The 23,658-nt window shown below is 33.7% G+C and overlaps 4 protein-coding genes across 4 annotated transcripts in view; 2 read left to right on the top strand and 2 right to left on the bottom strand.

Moving 5' to 3' along the window:
* Positions 1-131: 131 nt before the first annotated feature.
* On the top strand, positions 132-1,766 carry LOC106710153 (geminin). Its single transcript, XM_014502146.2, has 5 exons — positions 132-307; positions 377-507; positions 581-718; positions 907-1,033; positions 1,541-1,766. The coding sequence occupies exons 1-5, from the start codon at positions 287-289 to the stop codon at positions 1,655-1,657; spliced, it is 534 nt and encodes a 177-aa protein (XP_014357632.1). The 5' UTR covers positions 132-286; the 3' UTR covers positions 1,658-1,766.
* Positions 1,767-2,297: 531 nt separating this feature from the next.
* On the bottom strand, positions 2,298-4,244 carry LOC106710120. The gene is made up of 4 exons (XM_014502107.2): positions 4,123-4,244; positions 3,765-4,050; positions 3,005-3,541; positions 2,298-2,845 (listed from the first exon to the last, which is right to left on the bottom strand). Coding segments are annotated over exons 1-4 (1,137 nt in total). The 5' UTR covers positions 4,125-4,244; the 3' UTR covers positions 2,298-2,533.
* A 410-nt stretch (positions 4,245-4,654) lies between these two features.
* Positions 4,655-23,658, top strand: part of LOC106710538 (ATP-dependent DNA helicase MER3 homolog) — a 32,926-nt gene continuing 13,922 nt past the window's right edge. The window contains exons 1-12 of the mRNA XM_045680706.1: positions 4,655-4,672; positions 4,757-4,944; positions 5,171-5,251; positions 5,418-5,543; positions 6,181-6,310; positions 6,724-6,895; positions 7,067-7,251; positions 7,720-7,870; positions 8,321-8,455; positions 8,934-9,054; positions 9,659-9,732; positions 9,901-10,002. Coding sequence (XP_045536662.1) covers positions 4,662-4,672; positions 4,757-4,944; positions 5,171-5,251; positions 5,418-5,543; positions 6,181-6,310; positions 6,724-6,895; positions 7,067-7,251; positions 7,720-7,870; positions 8,321-8,455; positions 8,934-9,054; positions 9,659-9,732; positions 9,901-10,002 — 1,476 coding nt within the window. The 5' untranslated portion in view covers positions 4,655-4,661. The remainder of the gene's footprint in view (positions 4,673-4,756; positions 4,945-5,170; positions 5,252-5,417; positions 5,544-6,180; positions 6,311-6,723; positions 6,896-7,066; positions 7,252-7,719; positions 7,871-8,320; positions 8,456-8,933; positions 9,055-9,658; positions 9,733-9,900; positions 10,003-23,658) is intronic.
* On the bottom strand, positions 10,804-21,989 carry LOC106710639 (pro-resilin). Its single transcript, XM_045680621.1, has 3 exons — positions 21,863-21,989; positions 18,719-18,823; positions 10,804-11,061 (listed from the first exon to the last, which is right to left on the bottom strand). Exons 2-3 carry the CDS (start codon positions 18,821-18,823, stop codon positions 10,846-10,848), a joined length of 321 nt encoding a protein of 106 aa, XP_045536577.1. The 5' UTR covers positions 21,863-21,989; the 3' UTR covers positions 10,804-10,845.

Below are 23,658 nucleotides of genomic sequence, written 5' to 3'. Positions count from 1 at the left end.
TTTTATGCATTCGCCGATAACAATTTTGTTTCATAGCGTTTCAAAGTTCTATTTATATGGAAACAAGACTGGCAATGTTCGCAATGGCGTTATTAAAACGGCGGGAACATATTTGTCAGTGTCATGTCGAAACTGCCGTTGTGTTTGTGCTATGTTAGCTTTTAAGATTGCGGCGCTTTTATTTATAAATCATTCGTGAAGTTTCATTTCAATAAATGTAAAAGCCTATCCATTTTCTTAATATTAATCAAATTCTTTGCATAAGGGAAGTGTTTTTCATAACAAAATGAGCTCTGGTGATGTACAAGTTAGTATTTTCTCAAACCCGTTAGAAATTGTTGTATAAACATTATTAATTTACTTTGAATATCTCTAGGATATGCCTCGCGCAACCAGAAGATCTTTAAGGACAATTCAGAGTACTGCAACGGACACCGAAAATTTGGTGGGTAAACCATCAAATAGTCCTAAACATCAGTTGTCCCGAGAATCTCCTGTCCTCGACATGTAAGTAAAAAATATATATATTGTATGAACAACATTAACATTAGAAAATAATCAAACTTAAATTTGTTTTTAGAGCTCCTCCAGTTAAAAGAAAAAGTCCATCTCACAAGAAAGTACAAGCTAACCTTGATGACAAAGTATCTGTGGACGACTTGACCAATCCTAAAACAGCTTCTAAAAATTACTGGAAAGCTTTAGCTACAAAGAGCCAGTGAGTATAATGTTTAAATGAGTCAAAATACTTTTAAACAGTAATTCTCACCGCACTGAAGGTAGTCGAATATTTTTGGGGTTATGATGTTTACACACATTAATAATTATCTTAGACTGTGTGATAGCTCTATTTATACAACACTTATTGGACATATCAATTATTTACTTTATATTATTACTTTGTAGAGCTGCTTTACAAGAAGCATTAAGCCAGAATGAGAAGCTTCATGAAACAATAGAAGAACTTAAAGAGGAGATTGTTAAGCTCAGAGAAATGTTGGAAGAAGCTAATGCCTTTGTGGAAGTGGTCAAGGTGCTCTTTTTTTACATAAAGTGTCATTGTATTTTTGGTGAATATTAAGATTTGACCATCTAATATATAAAATTCTCGTCTCACAGTTTTCGTTGCCATACTCCTACGAAACGGCTTGACCGATTCTCATGAAACTTTGTGAGCATATTCAGTAGGTCTGAGAATCGGCCGACATCTATTTTTCATAAAAAAACTAAATGGGGGGGGCATTAATTTTTTTTTAACTGCGCTCGGACGGAGTCGCGGGCGACAGCTAGTAGTTTTATATAATGTAAGTGATAGGTAATATTAAGTCGGATAAATGCACAGACTATACAATCAATGTTGTGTTGGACTATATATTTAGCTATTATATTGGCTATGGTTTTGGTCATTGTAACTGATGTTAAATGCAGTAGTTTTTACTACACCTGTTTATATGTAGACCAAGAAGAAATTGTTTTTTTTTGTGTTTAGAATATGTGTGTTGCATTCAAGTTTTACATTTTATGTGTGCTTTAATTTCAGGATTTAACCAATAACACTAATGATGACACAGGCATTGATGTCAATGATGTCAGCCAGGCGGATTCCCTGGACGATACCCAAAAAACTGAAGACGGCAATGAGCAAACATCTTTGTAGACAATAGTTTCTTTATTTCTAGCTATGTAAGTTATAGTATGTACAATCAATATATGTGACAATAATCATATTTGAGGTGAAGGCAGGTTTACATATTATTTTTTATTAAATTTCATGTAAATCGAAAATTAAACTTTACCCAAAAATTTGATTGTAAGAAATATGTGTTTTTCTGTACTTAGTTTTTATTTAAATGAAGATTAATATTTTTCCTTTTTCTTTATTATCACTTGAAACTTTTCTTTAATATTTTTAACACACCCAATATGTAAGACTAATTAGTGTGTAATAAAATATGTTATAAAAAACTATATGTTTTATTTAATATAGCTGTCATAAAATAAATATTATTTATTTATTACTTAATAAAACATAAAAAAGTGACTTCAAAAATTTTACCCAAAATCTCGAGTTAAATCTATGCATAAAACTTAATCACTAGTATGCTTATAATATAGCATACATTAAAATATCACTGTTTCCAAGTTATTTATGCTTATTGTCATCTCAAGTCAGTCAAGTTGTTTACAAAAGTACTACAATATACAGTCCAACCTGGATAAGTGATTCATTTAGCAGTCCCGAAGGAACGGACAACCTCTATAAGCAAGAACCCTTTAAAAGAGAAAAGTAAAATTCAGTCTCTTGGACACTTTTTTGTCCAAGTCCAATTGTATATCAATACTATTGATGATGATAATGTCCTACGTGACGTAATCCGTCAATGGCGAACCTTGCTATCCTGCTATCTCCGAGAGTGCAATCAGAGATGACTGGTAAATCCGAACTTAGTTCAATCAATCAATACAATTGACATTGCAGTCAAATCCCAGTTCTATAGTTATATTTTACTATATTGCAATGTGAAGTTATTGTTTAAAAAGTTAAATATTCTTTATTTAAAAAAACTTTGAAAGTCTCATCAAAGTTTTCTTCGTATGTCCAAGGAGTTAGGTCCGGATACATTCTTATATCTGTAAGAACATTGACTTCTGCATTTTGAGGCAATACACTTCTGACTTTTTCATTGAGACACCCAGATGCATGTATATAATGGTTGATTATCAATTTATATATAAAGCTGGCATATTTAAAATCCAAATTATCAATTGTGTTCTGTACTCTTGGTGTGTGGGATCTTATTTCATTTAAATATCCCGTAGTTATTATAGGTACTATTAAGTCAGCCTGAAAAATTAAAAAAGATAAAATTAGGGATTTTATGATTTGAAAGCTATGCATTAAATAGTGTTCTGTGCAGCGACTCATCCGAAGTTAAAGCCACCAAGATGATCTGTAAATATTGACACACTAAGCAATTATATGTGCAAGAATAAAACAAGTCACCTTTTCAAAATATTCTCTTATAAATTTCTCTGGATTCTGATAAACTTCATCCCTTCTCTCATTGAGTGTAATCACACTTACTGCAGGTACATCTGTCCAATTTTCTACATATTGTTTTATATTAACTGCTGTTGCCCATCCATCTTCCGTAAATGTTAAAAATAAGATAGGATGATCTTTTTCTATTTTTGTATCAACAGTCTTGATTGGTGGTCTAAGTGTTGGCTTATCAGGTCTCTTAGATTCCTTGATAACCATTGATTTATTTAAAGCTGGCGGTAAGTCATTTGTAAGGTTCTTCGTAAAACTTATTATCTCTCTTGTACCACTTGTTTTGCTACCACTATGGTAGCCACTGTCCTCTTTACAAAAACTCTGTGATAAAATACTGAATGGATCATCTATAGATTTCAGAATATCAAATCGTTTCATTTTAACTAAGGCATCAAGAATTTTGTCTAATGTTGCATTCTCATTTTGCATAAACACTTTAAGAACTGTATCAGCGGGGTCTTCTCTTACTGTACTCATGATGTACTGAAATGAGGTATTGAAATTTAAAAAGGAAATATTTGGACAAAAATAAGGAACAAAAGTTCTACTGTTATATTAATTTTTGGCACACAATTTTGCTATTGCCGCACAGGTGAATTATAAATTATTGTCATAGAAATGATTGATAAGTAATTCATTAGGGTGAATCAATGTTATTTTCTGTAATTAATTATGAGGTATTAAAATGTAAGGAATATGTACTTACATCTAAATCATCTTGCGATATACCCAATGAATAACCAAGTTCCCTCCAAGTGTTTGGAGTACCCCCTATTTTCTTTATTAACGTCCTCCAGGCTTCGTGGCAAGTAGCTCCCAGCTTTGATTTTGCATTCCTGTAGTATAGTATGCTTGTGTGTAGAAAACATACTTTTTTACTAAGTGAACTTAATTCTAATATTTCTCTTTCTCGCTCATTTTGTACGGCTTCCTCAAGCGCTAATGTATCGATACTGATTGTGTCTGCATTATCGTAATCTTTTAAATACTCCCTGAAAAATAATAACACGTTAGAAGTGGATTCTGTAAGCCCTTTGAATACAAATTATATCCATTTTACTGACATAATTATAATTATAATATTTTACAGATGATTCTTATAAATTTAATAAGCGAATATCACAGTTAATAACATAGGTAGATATAAAAATCATTTTATAAGGAAACTGTTTATGAAAATATGACAAATGACATGAAAAGCATAAATACATTGAAATCAAAGCAAAGAATAAGTAGTGATAGTGGCAGTGACAGATAACAAAGAGTTGTAGGTATTGGTACAAGGATCGCGTACCTATATTATACATAAGTCAATCATTGGAAAAACAAGGAACGTTTATCAATCTGTATTAAGATTGATTGTTAAGTTTAATTTGACTAAGTAATGAAATTAAGTTAAATTATTTCAAGATTTGAATTTTAATTAATTTTGAATTGAGTAGTCGAATGCTCTATAACCATAAAGGTTTGGTTGCTTTTGGTTTTTGCGAGTGGCGGTAAACTTAAACAGATAAACAGGTTAAAAATAATTAATCTTCACACGATCGTCACTTATTGTTTTACTTTTAATAATAATTGATTTAAAATGTAATTAAAGAACGTGATGACCAGCCTGTAAGAGAATTTTTGTAAAATTTTTTATACTAAAAGCTCAAGATGGTGTTTGTAATATTTGTATATTGTAATATTTGTTTTTAGTCAAAGTTTTACAGATATATTGGATGAGGAGATAGATAATTCTCCGCCATTTTCCTTGCCGACATTGGGTACCTCTAATTCAGATGATCAGAATGTGGTAAACAATGTTAACATTTCAAATAAAGGTCTCAATAGACCACCAAAACACACAGGAGAACGCCAAGGTCTAAGAAGTGTTGAAGAAATAGGTATGTTTAAAATTAATGCAATGTTTCGGGTGATTGTTGTCTTCCATTACCACCTTCATAAAATTTAGATAGGCGGTAAATGTTATCTCATATTCAGACTACATTAGATAATTACAACAAAAAGATAACTGCAATCGGATACCACATAAGCATTCGATGAGCTTGCAATGTTTCCAGAATAAAATCAAATAGAATTGAAACGTGATACTATTTTTTTTCTCCACAGATCCAAAATACAGAGATGTATTTAGCTTTCAACATTTTAACGTTGTGCAAACTAAAGTTATTGAAGATGCTTTATATTCTGGTTCGTTTAATGATATTATTTGTTTATTTTGTATTTACTGTTTTGCCTACTTGAAAATTTATGAGTATAATTTAGAATTTTTTTATACAATTGCAGTTTAATTTATTGAAATATAGATCACTAACTTACTTTTTATTGCTTTAAAGTTTAATGGACATCATTTCAGACAAATCTTTGGTGGTATGTGCTCCGACTGGATCCGGAAAAACGGTTATATTTGAAATGGCCATAGTCCAATTGCTCATGGAGATGGAGGAGAAAAATATCGATGAAGATTTTAAGATTATTTACAGTATGTACATTAGCTATAATAATTACAAACAACCATATCAAATGAACATCGTGGCGTGAAACGAAAAGCTATCATATCTACAGATTTACAGATTTTTTTCTAACGATCTTTTAATCGTTGGAAATCTCAAATTTGTAACTTGTATTATTTTATACTAGCTGTCGCCCGCGACTCTGTCCGCGCGAAATTAAAAACAACTTAAGAATTGCAACCTATGTGTTCTTCTAAACTACGAATGTGTTCTGTACATGTGTGCCAAATTTCAATAAGATCCGTTCCGCCGTTCCGAAGATACCTTCAAATAAACATCCATCCATCCAAACATTCGCATTTATAATTATTGTAAAATTATAAGAAGGCAAACGAGCAAGCCGCCACATGAATTCGCCGAAATGGCGAAACGATTACTGTTAAAAGACATCTGTAATTGCAGATGCATTTCCTACCTTTAATAGACGGAGGAGGAGGCGTATAGTAAGAGAATATTTCCCCTTCCTATGCGTCCCCTCCTCCATCAAATCCACTTCCAAGATTAAAAATAATTCTAAATAATAGTAACTTGTATTACCTACTTGTGATATTACCGATAACCGAACTTATGTTTTATGGTTTCATGATATAAATATTTTGTTCTCAGTGGCGCCAATCAAAGCCATATGCACAGAAAGATTAACAGAATGGTCTCCAAAATTTAGTAAATTTAATTCGTTATGCATTGAAGTGACAGGTGATACTGATGTTGATTTCTCACAGTTGAAACCTTACAGGTATGAATCCTTGCGACCAACACAATATACGATCTCGTACCATTTCCACTACTCTTAAATTGAAACTGTTATTATTCAATTTCCATATATCCATGTTAAATTTACTATTATGTCGATCAGATTAATTTAAAATCTATATATATAAAAGAAAGTCGTGTTAGTTACACTATTTATAACTCAAGAACGGCTGAATCGATTTGACTGAAAATTGGTGGGCAGGTAGCTTAGAACCAGGAATAGGACATAGGATAATTTTTACCCCGTTTTCTTTTCTTTTTTTTTTTATTCTGCGCGGACGGAGTCGCGGGTAAAAGCTAGTTAATTATAAATCTTAGTTAATAATACAGGGATTAAGTAAAAATCTTCAGAAATCGAAAATTGCCTTTAGTGATGTTATGTAATGAATAATATAGGATTATAATAACAACGCCGGAGAAATGGGACATGTTGACAAGACGATGGCGTGACTACAGAGGTATGGTGGAAGTTATCAAATTGTTCCTTATAGATGAAGTTCATATACTGAACGATGTCACTCGCGGTCCTGTTTTAGAAGCCGTTGTCAGTCGGATGAAGACGATTCAAGTATGTATTATTTATTCCCTTATATATTTTAAGTTTAACCAAAATTATAAAATCTATTTTATTTCTTTCACAGCACAGTAAAGATACGACAGTTTTTTTTTTTTCAATTTGTGTGTCATTAGTTGTAAAATTTGATGTCCTAAATTACGTATTTAATAATTTTTATTTTAGTCTTCAATACAATCTACTTATCGAATAGAGCAACTTCAAAAACAAAAACAAGGCAATATAAATATAGCACAAATAGAGGCGAATGCTCCTAAAATAAGATTTGTCGCGGTTTCCGCAACAATTAGTAATCCAGAAGATGTCGCTGAATGGCTTGGCACCACTAACAAAACCGCTGTGTTTTATAAGTGAGCAATTGTACTTCTTTTCCTCATTTACCCCTACAGTGTTATTCCTAATTTCACCCTTACCTTCCCAATATTAGTTAAAACGTTGATCTACTAATTATAAAAGATATCTAAATTAATTTTTGTAGGCGCTTATGCGCTTGCGCTGTGAAAGCGAAGAAATTAACTTCGAAGAATAATGTTGTTGTTACTGGTTATATGTATTTCTATGCCCAAAAAAGTTAGATAATTAGGGGGTTGATACTACACTATCCAGTTTAAGCAAGAATTAGGATGTAAAGGAGACCAGTGGAAAATTTTGTCACTTGACTCAATTTTCCATTTTCACCTAATAGTGAAGTCTTTACCTCTAAAGTCACCAACAAGTGCATCTAAATGTTCAGTCAATAATGATTCATTTAAAAAATAACATTATTCGCCATATTATTATTCAAAAAGCATGTAAGTAAGCAAAAAATACTTATGTAGGTTTGGTGATGAATGTCGTCCGGTGAAGATAAAACGCGTAGTAGAGGGCTACCCCTGTCCAGTAGGAACGAGTATATTTAAATTTGATATTACCTTAAACTATAAATTGTGGCCCATCATTCAGAGATATCATGATAAGAAGCCAACGTTGGTAAGTACTTTTGCAAATAATTTAACGCCAAGGTAAAGACGAATGTTCATTTTTTTATTTATTTTTGGGGATAATGAATGAGCAAAAAAAGTTTAAGGAAAAGTGACTTAGTTATAGCTTTGAAAGTGTTTAAGCTAGAAGCGAGCTCCATAGTATCAATTAGATCAATAAGTTTTTTTTTTTATTCTATGGACTACATCAGCCCAATGGGAAAAAAATCCTATAGAGTCGATTGTTAGTTAGGCCGACCGGTCCAACATCAAACACCAGTCAAAGTGGCTAATAAAGATCTTCTATTTGATTTGAAAGAGTTATTTTTTTAATTTTATTTAAGTCCAAGACACTCTTAATATAATGTAACATCTGTAGTTCCTTTAGAACTGTGTCCAAGGTCACCTTGGCGCTTCCAAGGCTGGTTTTCCTTTTCTCTTATAAAGAAAATATTTACAGATTTTCTGTAACACTCGAAAAGGCGTTATTCTAACGGCGGAGGCTTTATCCCGTGAGATTACATTAAGATTTAGCGAAGAACAGAAAGCGAAACTCACAGCTTTGGCTTCCGCTATTAAGACTAAGAAAATCCAAGTTAGTTACCTACTTTTATTACTTAGTTAAGGGTACGGAAATACCATCAAGTAGTAGAGGGTTCGAATCCCGAACTTCGAGCCTGGAGCTTAGTTCTAGTTGCTAAAAGAAATATTTGTAAAATAACGAAAAAAAATCTAATATTATTTTTAAAATAATTATTATTAAAAATCTAATACTAGTCAGTAATCATGTGATCCAAATATTCATATTATTAGTGTGCGTTAGAGAATTAATCCTTATATGACTTAATTATTATTAGTTTTAAAAGATAGGATAGGTTTGTAAAATTACATTGACTTCGACAATGTAAATTCAGGATTTAATATTGCTAGCAAGCATCAGTGACTTTCAAATAACTTGACACTTGTATACAAACACTAATGCTATCTCTATTTAATTCAAAGATAATGTAAGGTATAGCAATATTATAGTAACACAGTATACTTCAGTGAAGACTCACAGTATAATTGTTTAGTCACTAGTAATGTGCGGTATCGGTTGTCACCACGCTGGCTTGCTGTTCGAAGAGAGGGTGAACATAGAGAGAGCATTTCGTAACAGCGACTTACCAATACTGATCACTACTACAACACTAGGTTAGTTGGTACTTCTAATAATAGCTTTTCATCTGATGATTCTGCCACCGGTAACTTAATTAACAACTTTTTAGAAACATTAGGTGTTTGTATTATGTTATATTTTCGTATAACTTAGACGTCTTAGAGTTTAGAAAATACTGATTATTATCTAATATATAAAATTCTCGTGTCACAGTTTTCGTTCCCGTACTCCTCCGAAACGGCTTGACCGATTCTCATGAAATTTTGTGAGCATATTCTGTCTGAGAATCGGCCAACATCTATTTTTAATTTTTTTTTTACTGCGCGCGGACGGAGTCGGGGGCGACAGCTAGTAATTTGTATAAGTATCCGACCTTTGAGCCTTGACCGGAGACAATTTGCGAATATTTGTTTATGACATCATAAAAAGAAATTGCAAACTGCGATGACGCATTGTCTTACGAATCTAAAGATCTCGAGACGTGCTCTTACTGAATTTTAAATTATTACAATGCTATTAGATAGTATCAAGATTCCGTAATTTCTACAGAGATTTATGACACATCCATGGTCTGCGTTTTTTTTTTTTTGTGAATTAAGTATGCTTGTATATTATGCTATAGTTATAATAAATTTTTAGCAATGGGTGTCAACTTGCCAGCACATCTTGTAATTATCAAGAATACACAGCAATATGTTAATGGAACTTATCAGGTAAGGGAATGGTGTTTCATTTTATCTATGTCTTAAAAATGCTATATTGGATAAGATAAAGGTTGACGGATTTTTGTGTTCAAGTTATTTAATTCGTAATCTCTCCCACAGCGTACTTTTTTAATTACTTACTAGTTTCTTTTGTAAATACTGTCCTTTGTTACATAGGAATACAGCATCAGTACGGTGCTGCAGATGATCGGCCGCGCCGGACGACCTCAGTTCGATTCTGAAGCCACAGCTGTTATCATGACACGTCTTGCTGACAAAGTGAGTATTTCTAGAGAGAATTCCAATCCTAAACCAGGAATGGCGAACCAATGGCATGCGAGTGATGGTACAACAATTTGCACTACGAAAAAAGTGTGAACTAAATATAATATGAGCAGTTAACACAAGTGATTCCTACGCTACGAAATTTTTAAAATGATATCAAAGTCAAAATTGTTGAAGGCATAATCATTAAACATATTTATAAAAAACTGGCTTTGCGGAATTAAAATAAGTAGCCTATGTATTCTTCCAGACTATGTTCTACATCTGTGCCAAATTTCATCAAGATCCGTTGAACCATTCCGGAGATACCTTCTAACAAACATTCATCCGTCCGGATGGACGCGAAAGTTTTTAATATTAATAAGATAGCACGTCGATACGTAAAGGTTTGCCACTCCTGATTTAGGCTTTCAATCAAAACAAAGGATATGCCAATGTTGATTGGTATATCTCCTTTCATACTGTTGTTAATGCATGTGAAATCAAAAGCATGAATTTGTTATAAACGTATTTATTTGCTTGCTTACAAAATTTACATGAATAAAAAAAAATTAAACTAAATCGAGTTATCACAAACGCGTATTAACTCAAACTAGTCACTAAGAAATGTCTTAGTTGTAATGGCAATATTGACCTATAATAACTTGAATCACAGAATTGGTAACTTCGGCTAGCGATACATAATCAATATTTGTTATAATTTAAAAGAATCACAAGAATTAAATACTCATCCGAAAAGCACAAAATATAAACAGATATTTTTTAATTTAAATTAAATTAATTTAGAAATTTTACAATTTTTGACTTATATGATTGTTGTTATTTACATCGTCATGTTCACTTGCCCTGGCCGAATGGGTTTGCGTTATTCTCGAAGGTAATCTTGGGGACAAAACCGCTCTCACCTTCGACCGTGTATTCAACGTTCATGAGTCTACCATCAGGAAGCAATACTCGGTACCCTCCGACGACTTTCCCTTGTGCATCACCAGATTCGTTAGCGCCGAAATATAACGTCTTCTCTGGGTCTTCTACGTCGTATTTATATTCGTACTGTAAGAGAAATGTATGAACGTCGTATTTATATTCGTACTGTAAGAGAAATGTATGATTAAACAACTTGACCGTAACTGGAAGCTTTATTATGAGAGAGCATTTCCGTTTCCGTCGAATTTCTACCAGTTTTTCGTACTTTCAAGGGATGTTTCCGGCTAAGTGGCGCCACCTGGCGGTTGGCCGCCATTTTAGTTTCTTTAAAATAGGACGTGCCATTTTGGATCATTGGCGTTTGAGTTCCCGTCGAAGCAACAACTACGCAGCAAGTCTGTCTCTGCGAACGTTGTTAATTTTAAAAGTGGTTAAAATCCTTAAATTTTTAAAATAAAATAATAAATTACTACAAGTAAAGTAAGTAAGTGACAACAATTATAATACTACAGTTGTAAGTGATTAAAATTGTGTATGATTTTTAACGGTTTTTGCCGTTCGTTTCAAATATGTTGTCTAGTTATTTTCAATATAACCACATATTTACCAGTTAATAATTTAAAATCGTACTCTTTTAAATATAATGAAGTCTAACAAAATTCGTTGCAGTAATGAATGAGAAGACCTTAACACCTGAGCCACAGGCTGTGGCCGGTCCTAGTGGAGAGGCCAACAAGCGGAGACGCAGCAGCTCCAGTAACAGCAGCAACAGCAGTTCTACAAGCTCATCCTCGTCGGACAACAAACGAAGGTGGTCCTGTCGCCACAAGCATAAGAAAAGTAAGCGTGGCAAGCATTCAAAACAATTGATGGACAAGTTATTCAAGGAAATGGGTGAGCTTCGAAAAATCGTTACTTTTAATAATTTTAACACTGCATGTAATGACAATGTGTCAATTCATACCGGAAGTGACGAACTTTATCAGCAGCTTGATCAAGATTATAATGAAATAAATTCAGAACACGAAGACTCTAATCCAAATTTGGTTTTTGATATCGAAACTAAACTAAAAGAACCATCCATTCCAAAAACATCTGAAGGTTTCTTAAAAAAGTTATTGGAAGTACAGCGATTAGGTAGCGCCTCATGGTCCGACGTTAGATATGCGGAAACACAAAAGCTGTATAATCATACTCCAGGTTTTACAGACCTTGAAATAAACGAGGAGGTAAAAACATTCGATACCTCACGTCACCTCGCTTACGCTGATAAATCATATGCCGCCATTACATACTGCATACTCAAACAAAAAGAGTCTATGCAGGAAGCCATTCATGGTCTACTTTCATGGGCTAAGAATACAAATAATCTTGACTTCGATAATTTGAGTAGCAAGGTTGACCAACTATTTTGTAAAGGCGATTTTTGCAAAGTTTCATCCGACCTCTTGCAATTGGTTTGTGGCCATAGAGCTGAAAGCATTGAAATGCGCCGCGAATCAATAACAAGTCAGGTTAGAGATCCTTTGGTCAAAGCGGCTTTGAACAGAATACCACCATCTACATCTTACATATTTGATTCAGAACCTTTTACATCGACGCTCGAAAAAGCCGGTGGGGTCCGCAAAGCATTTTGGCCTCTAAAAAGTGATGGTTCTCAGCAAGCAAAATCTAACCAATCTAATAGCCGCCCCTCGCGGGGGCATGGCGCACGTAGATCGGTAGTTTCATCGCGTGGAACTCAACATAGCTACCATGAACCATGCTCACAAATGCATGCTTATAACTCACCCTCGCGGGGTGTATGCCACAATGTTAACTACCCTCCTAGAAGTCACCCAACATCGAATAACAACAATGGGCGTGGTTCATTTCACAACCGAGGCTCGCGGCCCGATCGTGGAGGTAACAAAGGCCGTGCAAATACACAAAGAGGTTCCAGAGGAACTCAAAATAGATCTAATAGACAATGACTCGAGACGGTTTCGGGCAGGTCAGTTAGCGCAATATCATCAGCAATGGAAGAAAATGGAGGCACCAGAAATCATAATAAAACTAATCCAAGGGTATCGCATACCATTTCTTCAAAAGCCACCCCTTGTATACCCACAAATAATGAAAGGCTCCTTTCAAACTCATTTCTCAGAAGAAATGTCAGCAATTGTAGAGAAGATGAAAAAACAGGGTATTTTAGAAGTAGCACCGCTCTCACCAAGCTTCGTTTCTCCTCTGTTCCTGGTGCCCAAGCCGGACGGATCAGCCCGACCTATATTCAATCTCAAAGCGCTCAACAAATACATACTGACCAAACCGTTCCACCTAATAAACATGCACCGCGTGCCAGACTTTCTACAACCTCAGGATTGGATGTGCAAGATAGATTTATCTCAGGCGTATTTTCACCTCAAAGTAAACAAGTCACAAAGACGCTTCCTTCGGATCGTTTACAATCAAGAATTGCTAGAGATGACTTGCCTACCATTTGGCCTCAGCACAGCTCCGAAAACATTTTCAATTCTCACAAATTGGGTGGCTCATGCATTACGAGAAAAATGGAACATAAGAGTTCTAGTCTACCTAGACGATTTTTTGATAGCACATCAAAGCGCACACACACTTCAAGACCAAGTCAAGCTCGCAATACAAACTCTGCAGAGCTTAGGCTGGCAAATCAATTTCGAAAAATCGGTTCTAAGTCCCCAGAAGAGCATAATTTATCTAGGCATACAATGGAGCCCCTGGCTCAATCAAAAAGTTCTTCCAAAGGAAAAGGCAGTCACCATCGTTACAAAAGTAAGTCTGATTTTAGAGCAAAGAAAAGCAAGTGTAAAAGAACTACAAAAAACAATAGGGCTATTAAATTTTGCAAGTTTTGTTGTACCACGAGGTCGACTTCACCATCGACAAATGTTAATGTTCCTGAACTCGCTGCCCAAAACGTCGCAGAAAGCCTATCATCTGCCAGAAAATGTCATCAAGGAACTGGAATGGTGGAAAGCGAACTGCCAATTGTCAACACCTTTACATTACCCTCCTCCAATTCATTTTCTGGCAACAGATGCTTCAGACCTAGCTTGGGGGGCACAACTGAAAGACCTAGCGATCTGGGGAAGCTGGTCCCAAGAAGAACAACGGCTACACTCGAATCAGAAAGAGATGCTGGCCATTTTACACGCCCTCCAGACCCATGTTCATTTATTGAAGCACAGCTCGCTGCTCATACAGTGCGACAACAAGACTGCAGTCGCTCAATTACGGAAAGAAGGAGGTACGAAATCCATATCACTAATGAACATAACTTACCAAATTTTGAAATTATTAGACCATCACAAAATACACTTCAGCATTCACTACATTCCGGGCAAGTACAACAATCATGCCGACCACCTTTCGCGTCACCGTCAACCTCCAGAGTGGCACCTACTACCGACCTGTGCGGAAATGGTGTTTGCGAAATGGGGTACTCCAGTGATAGATTTATTCGCTTCGAAAACTGCTCACGTAGTGTACAATTATGTCTCTCGGGATTTGAACGATCACCAAGCACTCTTTCACGATGCGTTCAGTGTTCCATGGGACTATCCACTTGCGTGGGTATTTCCCCCGCCGTTCTTAATCCCCAAAGTTCTGGCACACCTGAATCAGTCAACAGGAATATTCTTGATAATAGTTCCACGGTGGGAGAGAGTGTTTTGGCGCGCAGACCTCAAAGCCCGATCCCTCGAAGCCCCGTTCACTCTGAACAATTTGCACAATCGTCTGATCGACACATCAACGGGGCTACCACCGCAGAAAGTAGAATCCATGACACTCGAAGTTTGGAGATGTGGGGGTGGACTGAAGCTATAAAATCATGGAACATTGATCAGCTATCATTGCTTAAAAACTCTTGGCGAAAATCGACCTTAAAAACTTACGAGGTGGCTTGGAAACGTTGGACTTTATGGTGTAAGGATAAAAACGTTAACCCGAAAAACCCCACTGGTGCGCAACTAGCACAATTTTTGTCAGATTTATATTTAATACATAAATTATCGTATAACACTATACTACTACATAAGTCAGTAGTTTCTACTTTATGTAATTCAGAAACATCGAGTCAGTTAAGTTCACATGTTCTTGTAAAGCACATCTGTAAATCGATCGCTCTTAAAGTTCCAAAGATTTCCAAAGCACCTATTTGGGATGTTAATAAATTATCTTCCTTTTTAGCCAACTACACTATAGACATAAATAATGTATATCAGACTTCAAGGCATACAGCAATCTTATTACTATTGTGTTCAGGAAGGCGTGTACATGACCTCACCTTGCTTAGAGTAGATCCTGAGCATTTTGTTATGGCTGAACATAGTGTAGTATTTTGGCCGGAATTTGGTTCAAAAACTGACAACAATGATTACAGACAGTCTGGTTGGAAATTGATTTCAAACACAAATAATCTTAATCTGAATCCTGTATTTTGGGTAGAGAAGACTGTAGCATTGCTAAATGAAAGACGTAATACTGCAAAATCATTTAAACTTTTTATTACAGTAAGAGGGATTGCAAAACCCGCTTCACGAACAGTAATTTCAGGCTGGATAAAGACTCTATTTAAGGAAGCTGGCATAACAGCCACGCCAGGAAGTGTTCGGTCAGCTGTAGCCTCTAAAAATTGGCTGGAGAATACTCCAATTGATGAAATCCTGACTCGTGGAAACTGGCGATCAGCTAATACATTTCACAAGTTCTATAGACGAGAAGTAATGAAAACACAAGATTCTCAAAATGTAGCACAATTATTCACACCGGCGAACTAATTAATGATTATTTATTGATAAAATTGATTGAAAGAAATAAAAAATTCCTGATTTATAGATAATATTTTTCATTTTCATCCTAACTCACATTGGCGTTTATAAGCATAATATAAACCTTTTACAGTGGCGTCACCAGGCGATAACAAACAGATCTCATAATAAAGCTTCCAGTTACGGTCAAGTTGTTTAATAGTAGCGTTTTACCTGAAATAAAACGCATATTAAAATACTTACCTAACTGGAAGCTTTCAGTTTAATTCTGCCTGGTGTAAACAAAGCCAATGATCCAAAATGGCACGTCCTATTTTAAAGAAACTAAAATGGCGGCCAACCGCCAGGTGGCGCCACTTAGCCGGAAACATCCCTTGAAAGTACGAAAAACTGGTAGAAATTCGACGGAAACGGAAATGCTCTCTCATAATAAAGCTTCCAGTTAGGTAAGTATTTTAATATGCGTTTTATTTCAGGTAAAACGCTACTATTAAAATCGTGATAAATAGGTAATAGGTCTAATATTCATACTTAAAATGTACTAGCTGAACCATGAGTTGCAATGCTAGAGTCTAACAATGTCAAATGTCCTGGTGCAAGCTTTATTTTTCATGAAAAGTTTTTTATTTAAAAAAAAAGTCTGTCAAAATTTTATGATATTCTGTAAGTAAATGATTAAAGTTTTGAAAACTGCCTTTACGAAGTAGTTAGTAACTAAGAGATATAGAAAATAATATACTTCACAGCAATTATAATTTTACAATTACAGTCTCTTGACAATGTTTCTTAGAAATCTCATTCATTAGTTTTTATAGATATTAATATGTACATTCATAAAATAATTTAACATACATATAAAGATAAATTAGTGTTATAATACATGCATATAACCTTGCTTATGTTATCACATGTTTAAAGGAAACCTTGATGTGCTTAGATTGATAAAAAAAAGTCAATTTATAAGAATGTTTTTGAAGAAGATTCGTGAGAAAATTCTACGCGTACGGTCTTAAGTCTAACTTAGTTTTTGTCGTTATATTTAAATAGGTTTTTTGGTAAATGACTTCTTCATTACAATGACTAATTACAGGAAATTAAAAGTTCTCTTAAGTTTTAATTTATAAAAGCTATGTCGTAGTTTTTTGTTTCGCTTAAACATGATTTTAATTTGAAATATTCTTAATGAACTTATATACAAAATAGGTAGAAACTATTAAAACAACGAAATAATACTTCCGTCCATCAGATCTGTAACAGCACATGCTTTAAACTATGTTTTAGGTTAATTAATCTCTTGATCTAATTTTAGTTGGGTCTGATTAAAAGATAAATCAGCTTTGGCTAACAATACAAGAATTGTGTATACAACGGAAACTCATCAGTCCAATCATTTAAATTAATTGCAAATAAAACTATTATTTTAATTATCTTGTGAAGTCCGTCCCGAGATATAGGACTAATGCAAAGCGTTAACACGTCTAATGCGCTATCAGGTGCATCTAAGTAACTTTGTATTATGTTAGCCATGTGAACAGTTGCTTGAGATCTAATTGAACGCAATCACATGCCTCTTTGTGACCATATCTATCGTGATCTGGTTACCAACACTGAACAATAAAAAGTCAATGCATACAATGTACCTTGAGACAAGAAGTGCAATTCCGTGCGATGTATTTGTTCAAGTTCATATAAGAATGTAAATACCGAATTTAATTAGTATACATAAAAGATTGGAGATGATAATATTTTATGTCACACGAACTTGCGAAATCATCAACAATTAGTTCGAGAATTTTTTAACGCATGATGAAATCGTTATTGGTCCTTTGACAACGATAATATAAACATACACTTTTATTTGTAACATTTAATATGAATACTATTAAATTGGACTGCAAACAAATTAAGAATGCTTCACACATTTTAAAACAATAAGTTTTCAATTATAGAAGCGAAACGATTAGCAAAAGGGGTGCAATGCAAATATCTTTTAATTTCTGCGTTGTCATGCGCTTTTTAAGTTTAAAATTTTAGTTGACCAAACCGATTACAAAAAAGGTTATTAAAATAGAATAACTTGATATAATAATTTTTAACGTATGTCGTTTAGCAATGCTATGTGTAGCTCTTTTTGTAATCATTCAAGCTTCTTAGTAATTCTCAATTCATTTATCAAAATGTCAATTAATTTTAAGAATAATTCCTTAACTACATTTATTTGCATTCTTTCACCTTCGCACATATTTCAATTCATCGTTTGTCCAAAGATGTCAATCGTGATGAGTATTCAAGTATAAAAATGCCGGCGACCTTCCGAACAATCGTGCTACGAACCTCACTCCATACTTCTAATGGCCTGTGAATTCTTCACGTAATTTATTCAGCATTTTACGTATTCTTAGACAACTAATGAGTTCCTTGAGACGTTGATGATTCCTTTTAAAGTCAGAGAAATGAAGATGATATTGTAAAGTACCTTTGTTAACAGGTTTGTTCTTTCTAGCCTTTACGGTTGCATAAAATATTTTTTTTCCCTCCTTTATTACAAAGTTTAGGATTATTTCTTAAATTAATTAGCGTTTTAAGTTTAAGTTTATTGTATTTGGTTTTAGAATTTAAAGCTAAACCATACATTACGTTTTGCAAACTTTCTCACGTAAACCTTATTTAACGGAACCTGTAAGAATTCATTGTGGCCTACCACAAGTTAGCAAACAGCAACTCTGTGTAGGCGCATGTTATCTTAACATGTAATCTTGTTGGTTGCCATTACTTAACTTCTAAAGTTTTGCTTTGACTGTAAAACTTGGAGATCGCTCTAAAAACAATTTAAATAAAAGTTGAAATTGTTGTCTCTCCTTTCTCTGTGTGTGCATTGATACCTCATTCCTGATCGCGACCTCTCTAAACCTTCTCTTATAGGGTGTTGACCAATCATCCTTAATTATTGATCAGAATTTGTCAAATGTATTCACTCAGATATTACTTACCGGTGTGGGTGGTCCGTCTTCTTGTGGCGCGGGCGCGGCCAGTCCATGCCTCAAGCTTATGCACACAACCACTAACGCGCAAACCAGCACCTTTGTTGACGACATCTGAAAAATAATTATTACTATAGAAATAGCGTCACACACTTAATTAGGAATTGAATTTATGATTTGAAGTGGAACTGTTAAGTAGTCTTTTAGTACAACTGTGTAACAACAGAGGTTATTATTAACATAAAATCATTGATGTAATTGCTGTGACCTTGTGTTATTGATTTCTGTGGACATAAGTCGAAGCCAATTACATTGGACGCGAGAATCCGTTTACAATTTACGTATGTTTTAACGAAATTAACTATGTATAGAAAGAAATTGAGACAAGTTGAAAATTACATTTCAAAATGTAACTTCTAGAAGCTTTAAAAAAACGAACAATGAACACTAATTAGCTCAACGTGCAATTTATAGCATTGAGATTTATTTTGAATGGGTGCTTAAAATGGTAAGATTTACATAAATGCAACTTGATCTATCTTGTTAATTAGTACTGAAATTTACTTTACATTTGAATAATCTGTTTGAATTTTTATTTGTATGACAATGAATTACAATTGCGTTGTTTTATTTACAAATATAATTCAATTAATTAAATAACATTCTACGTAGACATATTACGTAAATATACCATGGCATTAACGTCATAAAGTCAAACTATCTAGAAAACTTTACATTATAACAATATTATAGCTACAACTAAATTTAGTTTATTGATCCCATAGTTAAATCATCACAAATGATTTTATTGGAAAAAGTTTTTACATATATATTTATATTAGATAAAAAAAAAAAGTTATAATCGAGTTTCACTTTTGTATTAAACCAGAATCTAAGTTGATAATTCAAGCTATTTTAGGGATCTTTAACCTTTAACAGACATATTAAATAAATACAACGGTTTCTGCTTTTACGCTGTATTAATTTTCATTTGAACATTAAAAAGGATATAGTAGTACACTAAAAAATATTGTTATTTGATACCAATCAAAATGTTTTATGACTCCTCAGCCATAAACAGATTTATTCAATCAATCGAATTATTTTGAAGGTGACCGAAACTAATTAAAACAAGCTTACGAGCAATAAAGAGTTGCTTTAAAATTATCTTGTTTGCAAAATTGTCTTTATAATATGAAAATTATTTTATGATATGCCTAAGATGTTTAAATCGTGAAGGTTGGAGGAACACAGATAATTAGTAATGATTTATGATTGTATCATCTTAAATGGTTTTTTTTGAATTGCTTTGAGATGTGACAAATTGTGTATTTCTATTAGCGACTGTGACATTACAATAATATCTTACGGACCATTCACAGTGAAAACTAAACCTTATTTGTTGGTGTTGCACGGACCTCTCACGATATAATTTTTTTTTTGTTAGAATCTATTGTTACACTATAAACTTCTCATAAACATTTTTCATGTAAATATAACAAAGTCGCCGGCATAACTAATATCACATTATTTAGGAGTTGCATCTGGGTGTGTCTAGTTCCGAAATTACGTAGTTACTATTCAAAGAAAATTATTATAATAATGATAAGAAAAAACTTGCGTGTGTTCGAACACCGAATAATAGTTATTTTCACTATTCGTTTAGTTTTAATCGAACTCGGAACACGCAACGTTTTTGTCAACAATACTGAACGCACGTACGTTTAACTATTATCAATTATATAAGATGATAAACTTTTTTCACTAAATAAAAGCGGAAGGATTGCGCCTGAGTGTCTATTCCTGCCGCCAAACAGCTTTGCACAGTAGCGAAACTATAGCTACTTAGGGATTACTTTCTAAAAATATTATTGCTAGAACACAAAGACCTTTTGATCTAAACTCATAGATATTATTTACATTTCATTTTTTTTTTATTGTAGTAAAATTGGCATTCCTCGATTCAATATAATGTCTCGACACCACATAAACCGAAATACTTAAGTTACAGGCCTCCGGGGCGATGAGGCGTAACTTGTCACTTGCCACTCAGTATTATCAGATATTCGGTGTTATTAAATATCAAGTTGACACTAATAACCTTGTAAGACAATCCTTAACCATAAAGTCAATCCATGTTGTCAATCAGTATTACCCTTTTTTCGCTATTCACATTAACAACTTTATTTTGATAATGATTTCATCAGTTGCGTAAAGATATTCGGAAGTTGAAAGAAAAACAAATGATGTTTTCATTCTTACAGCGTTAACTGACGGGCGTTGGACCAGTTTTTATCCCTTATTAACAATAATTAAATACCCACTACGGTTAAATACGTTTCTGATGTGTTGCCGGAATTATGATATAACATTACTGTTTTTTACTATTGATGAAGTTATATTTCTTTAAACTCTTTAAAGAAAGTTCAGTTTGTACTTCTGCAGTGAAATCCGCGTTTAAACTAGATTATATTTGTCACAGTGTACCTGTGTACAACCTACCTTACTACGAATATAGGTAACATAACTAATTAACTTCTCTCCAAAAGAGTTTACTTTAAAAAAAATATTCCAATTTTCATGTGTATTGGGATAATAATATGTATTTATTTTTATGTGTTATTTATACAGTAAAACGAAAGCGCGAAATACACCATTCAGGAATAATTAGAACCGTTTTTCAGATTCTTAGTTGGAATGGATAATATGAATCTTACGAAAGTTATAAAAGCTTAGATCATTAACTTTTATTTTTATTTTTCATTATTATACTTAAACTTTGCTTAATGATGAACTATTTTTACTAACTGAGTTATTAAGTGTGAACCTATTATCAAGTTTTAATATAAACAATTAAATTTATCAGGGAAAATTAGTACACATTGCAGTTTAAAAAATTAATGTGTTTCATACTTATTTCCACTACCCCCATAAGGCTAGCGTAGTTGACTAAGGCCTTAATGACCTTTAACATAAGGTACGAACCGAGCCCCTCGGTACGGACCTCTGTGAGCTGATTATTATGAAGATCCTTATTTCCAGATTTTTTTAAAACAAAAATAATTATTCTAATAAGTGTAGCCAATGATTTAAAATGTTAGTTGTCATCCCTAATGGAATGAAAAAACTTATCGTAAAACTTCAAAAACTCACCGTTGGTATATATGAACACAAATGTATACTGTATACACAAATAATACACTACAATTGAATGCTGTTGACTATGGTGGCTGTTAGAGAGCTCGGCAGCGACTGATGTCGCGCCCCGGTACTGTTTGATACTTATATACGCACCCCACGACTCCCCTTACGCTTCGAGGTTACCACAAAGTCGTCCTCTCGTTATGGATGTCCCTCTACACACGCACAACACGAAAACTATACACCCAATAGCCGTGTCTAAATATCAACTCATTCCAATGCATACATCGTCCGCTTATAAAATCTAGATATACATAGTGTCTTCACAACTACATCTAAAATCAATTTAAAATATAAATTCATCAATGTACTCAAAACTACTCGATTACGAGTTTTTTTTAGTTATTTAGAGTCGCACGTTTTCGTAACTCAAATCGTTTTTTAGCCGAAATTATCTGGTTGGTAATTATTTTGTAATGTCTTTTACGTGAAGATCGACTATCAAGCAATTAAAGCATAGTTCGGGGTGACCGTGAATATTCAATCATACACAAATTTTGTAGCTAAATGAGTGATGCGTGGTCGGAAAAGCCTCGCCGGGCTACTATTAAAAAACAGTTTCATGTTAATGATATTATCAGTGTCAAAAACAAACACAGTAGGTTGTTCACGAGATTATTGATCTTGTGTTTTTATTAGAAAACGTGATCGTTTTTCTTTAACTTTTAATTTTGCGTTAATAAATAGTAGAGAGCAAAGGTCAACTCAAAATTAGCACAATTCAAACAGATGTTCAGAGACCATTTGGTTTTTGCTTCATTGTTACTCAAATATCCATGAATAAAAAGTATATTATATAGTACTGAATAAAACTTGTGAAATAAATGCAACATTTAATCATATAAGTAGGGCACAAGGAAGGACTAATAGGTCCTTTGAGGCACAACCCAGTGAAAGCGACACGCACTGTCATCTTTAGTTCGTGATAAGGAAATGATTCACATTTCTGTCCCTTTATCTTCGACAAGCTTTTCAAACGTGCGCCGACAGTTCATCTATGTCCATCAAAACATTTATAAAATAAACGAATACCATAAAATCAATAATAAACTACAATTATGCTGTAAAACAATGTAATTAAAAACCTTTTGCAAAAAAACTAACATTAGATAAAGATCTTATTTTAGAATTATTCCTTTTTTATGTCTGCATCAGAATGATGATGGCGTTTACTTTTCTGCAACTTCTTAGTCACTATTTTTTTCGATTTCAGTAGTCTATATACATAAAAGAAAGTGGTGTTAGTTACACTATTTATAACTCAAGATCGGTCGAACTGATTTAGCTGAAAATTGATGGGGAGGTAGCTTAGAACTAGGAGACGGACATAGGAACTTTTTTATCTTGTGTGCATTTTTTTTATTCCGCGCGGACGGAGTCGCGGGTAAAAGCTAGTTTTTAATATTTGCCGTTGCCATTTTATACGACAACCTTAAAATAGATGACAGTATTTTTATTTGAAAACTCACCTCTTAATAGTAACTTAACTATTAATAAATATATTGTGTACAAAAAGTTATGTCGGGCAGATCCTTTTTATTATGTCGCAAGTCAAAAAAAACTAATGCGGGGTTTCTCATAAATCGGGTTTAAGGCAAATTCAATTTACCTCTGCGACATAGAAAAAATATAAAAAGAAATACGAGTAAGGCGCGATAAATCTACCATGTTTTAAATATTCTAAGGACTGGTGCATATGGATAAGGATGCGAATTTATTATGCTATTATGGAGTATCCTAATTTCCAT

The sequence above is a fragment of the Papilio machaon genome, chromosome 13, assembly GCF_912999745.1.
Source record: "Papilio machaon chromosome 13, ilPapMach1.1, whole genome shotgun sequence".
Lineage (NCBI taxonomy): Eukaryota > Metazoa > Arthropoda > Insecta > Lepidoptera > Papilionidae > Papilio > Papilio machaon.
This window is presented reverse-complemented; position numbering and strand designations above follow the sequence as displayed.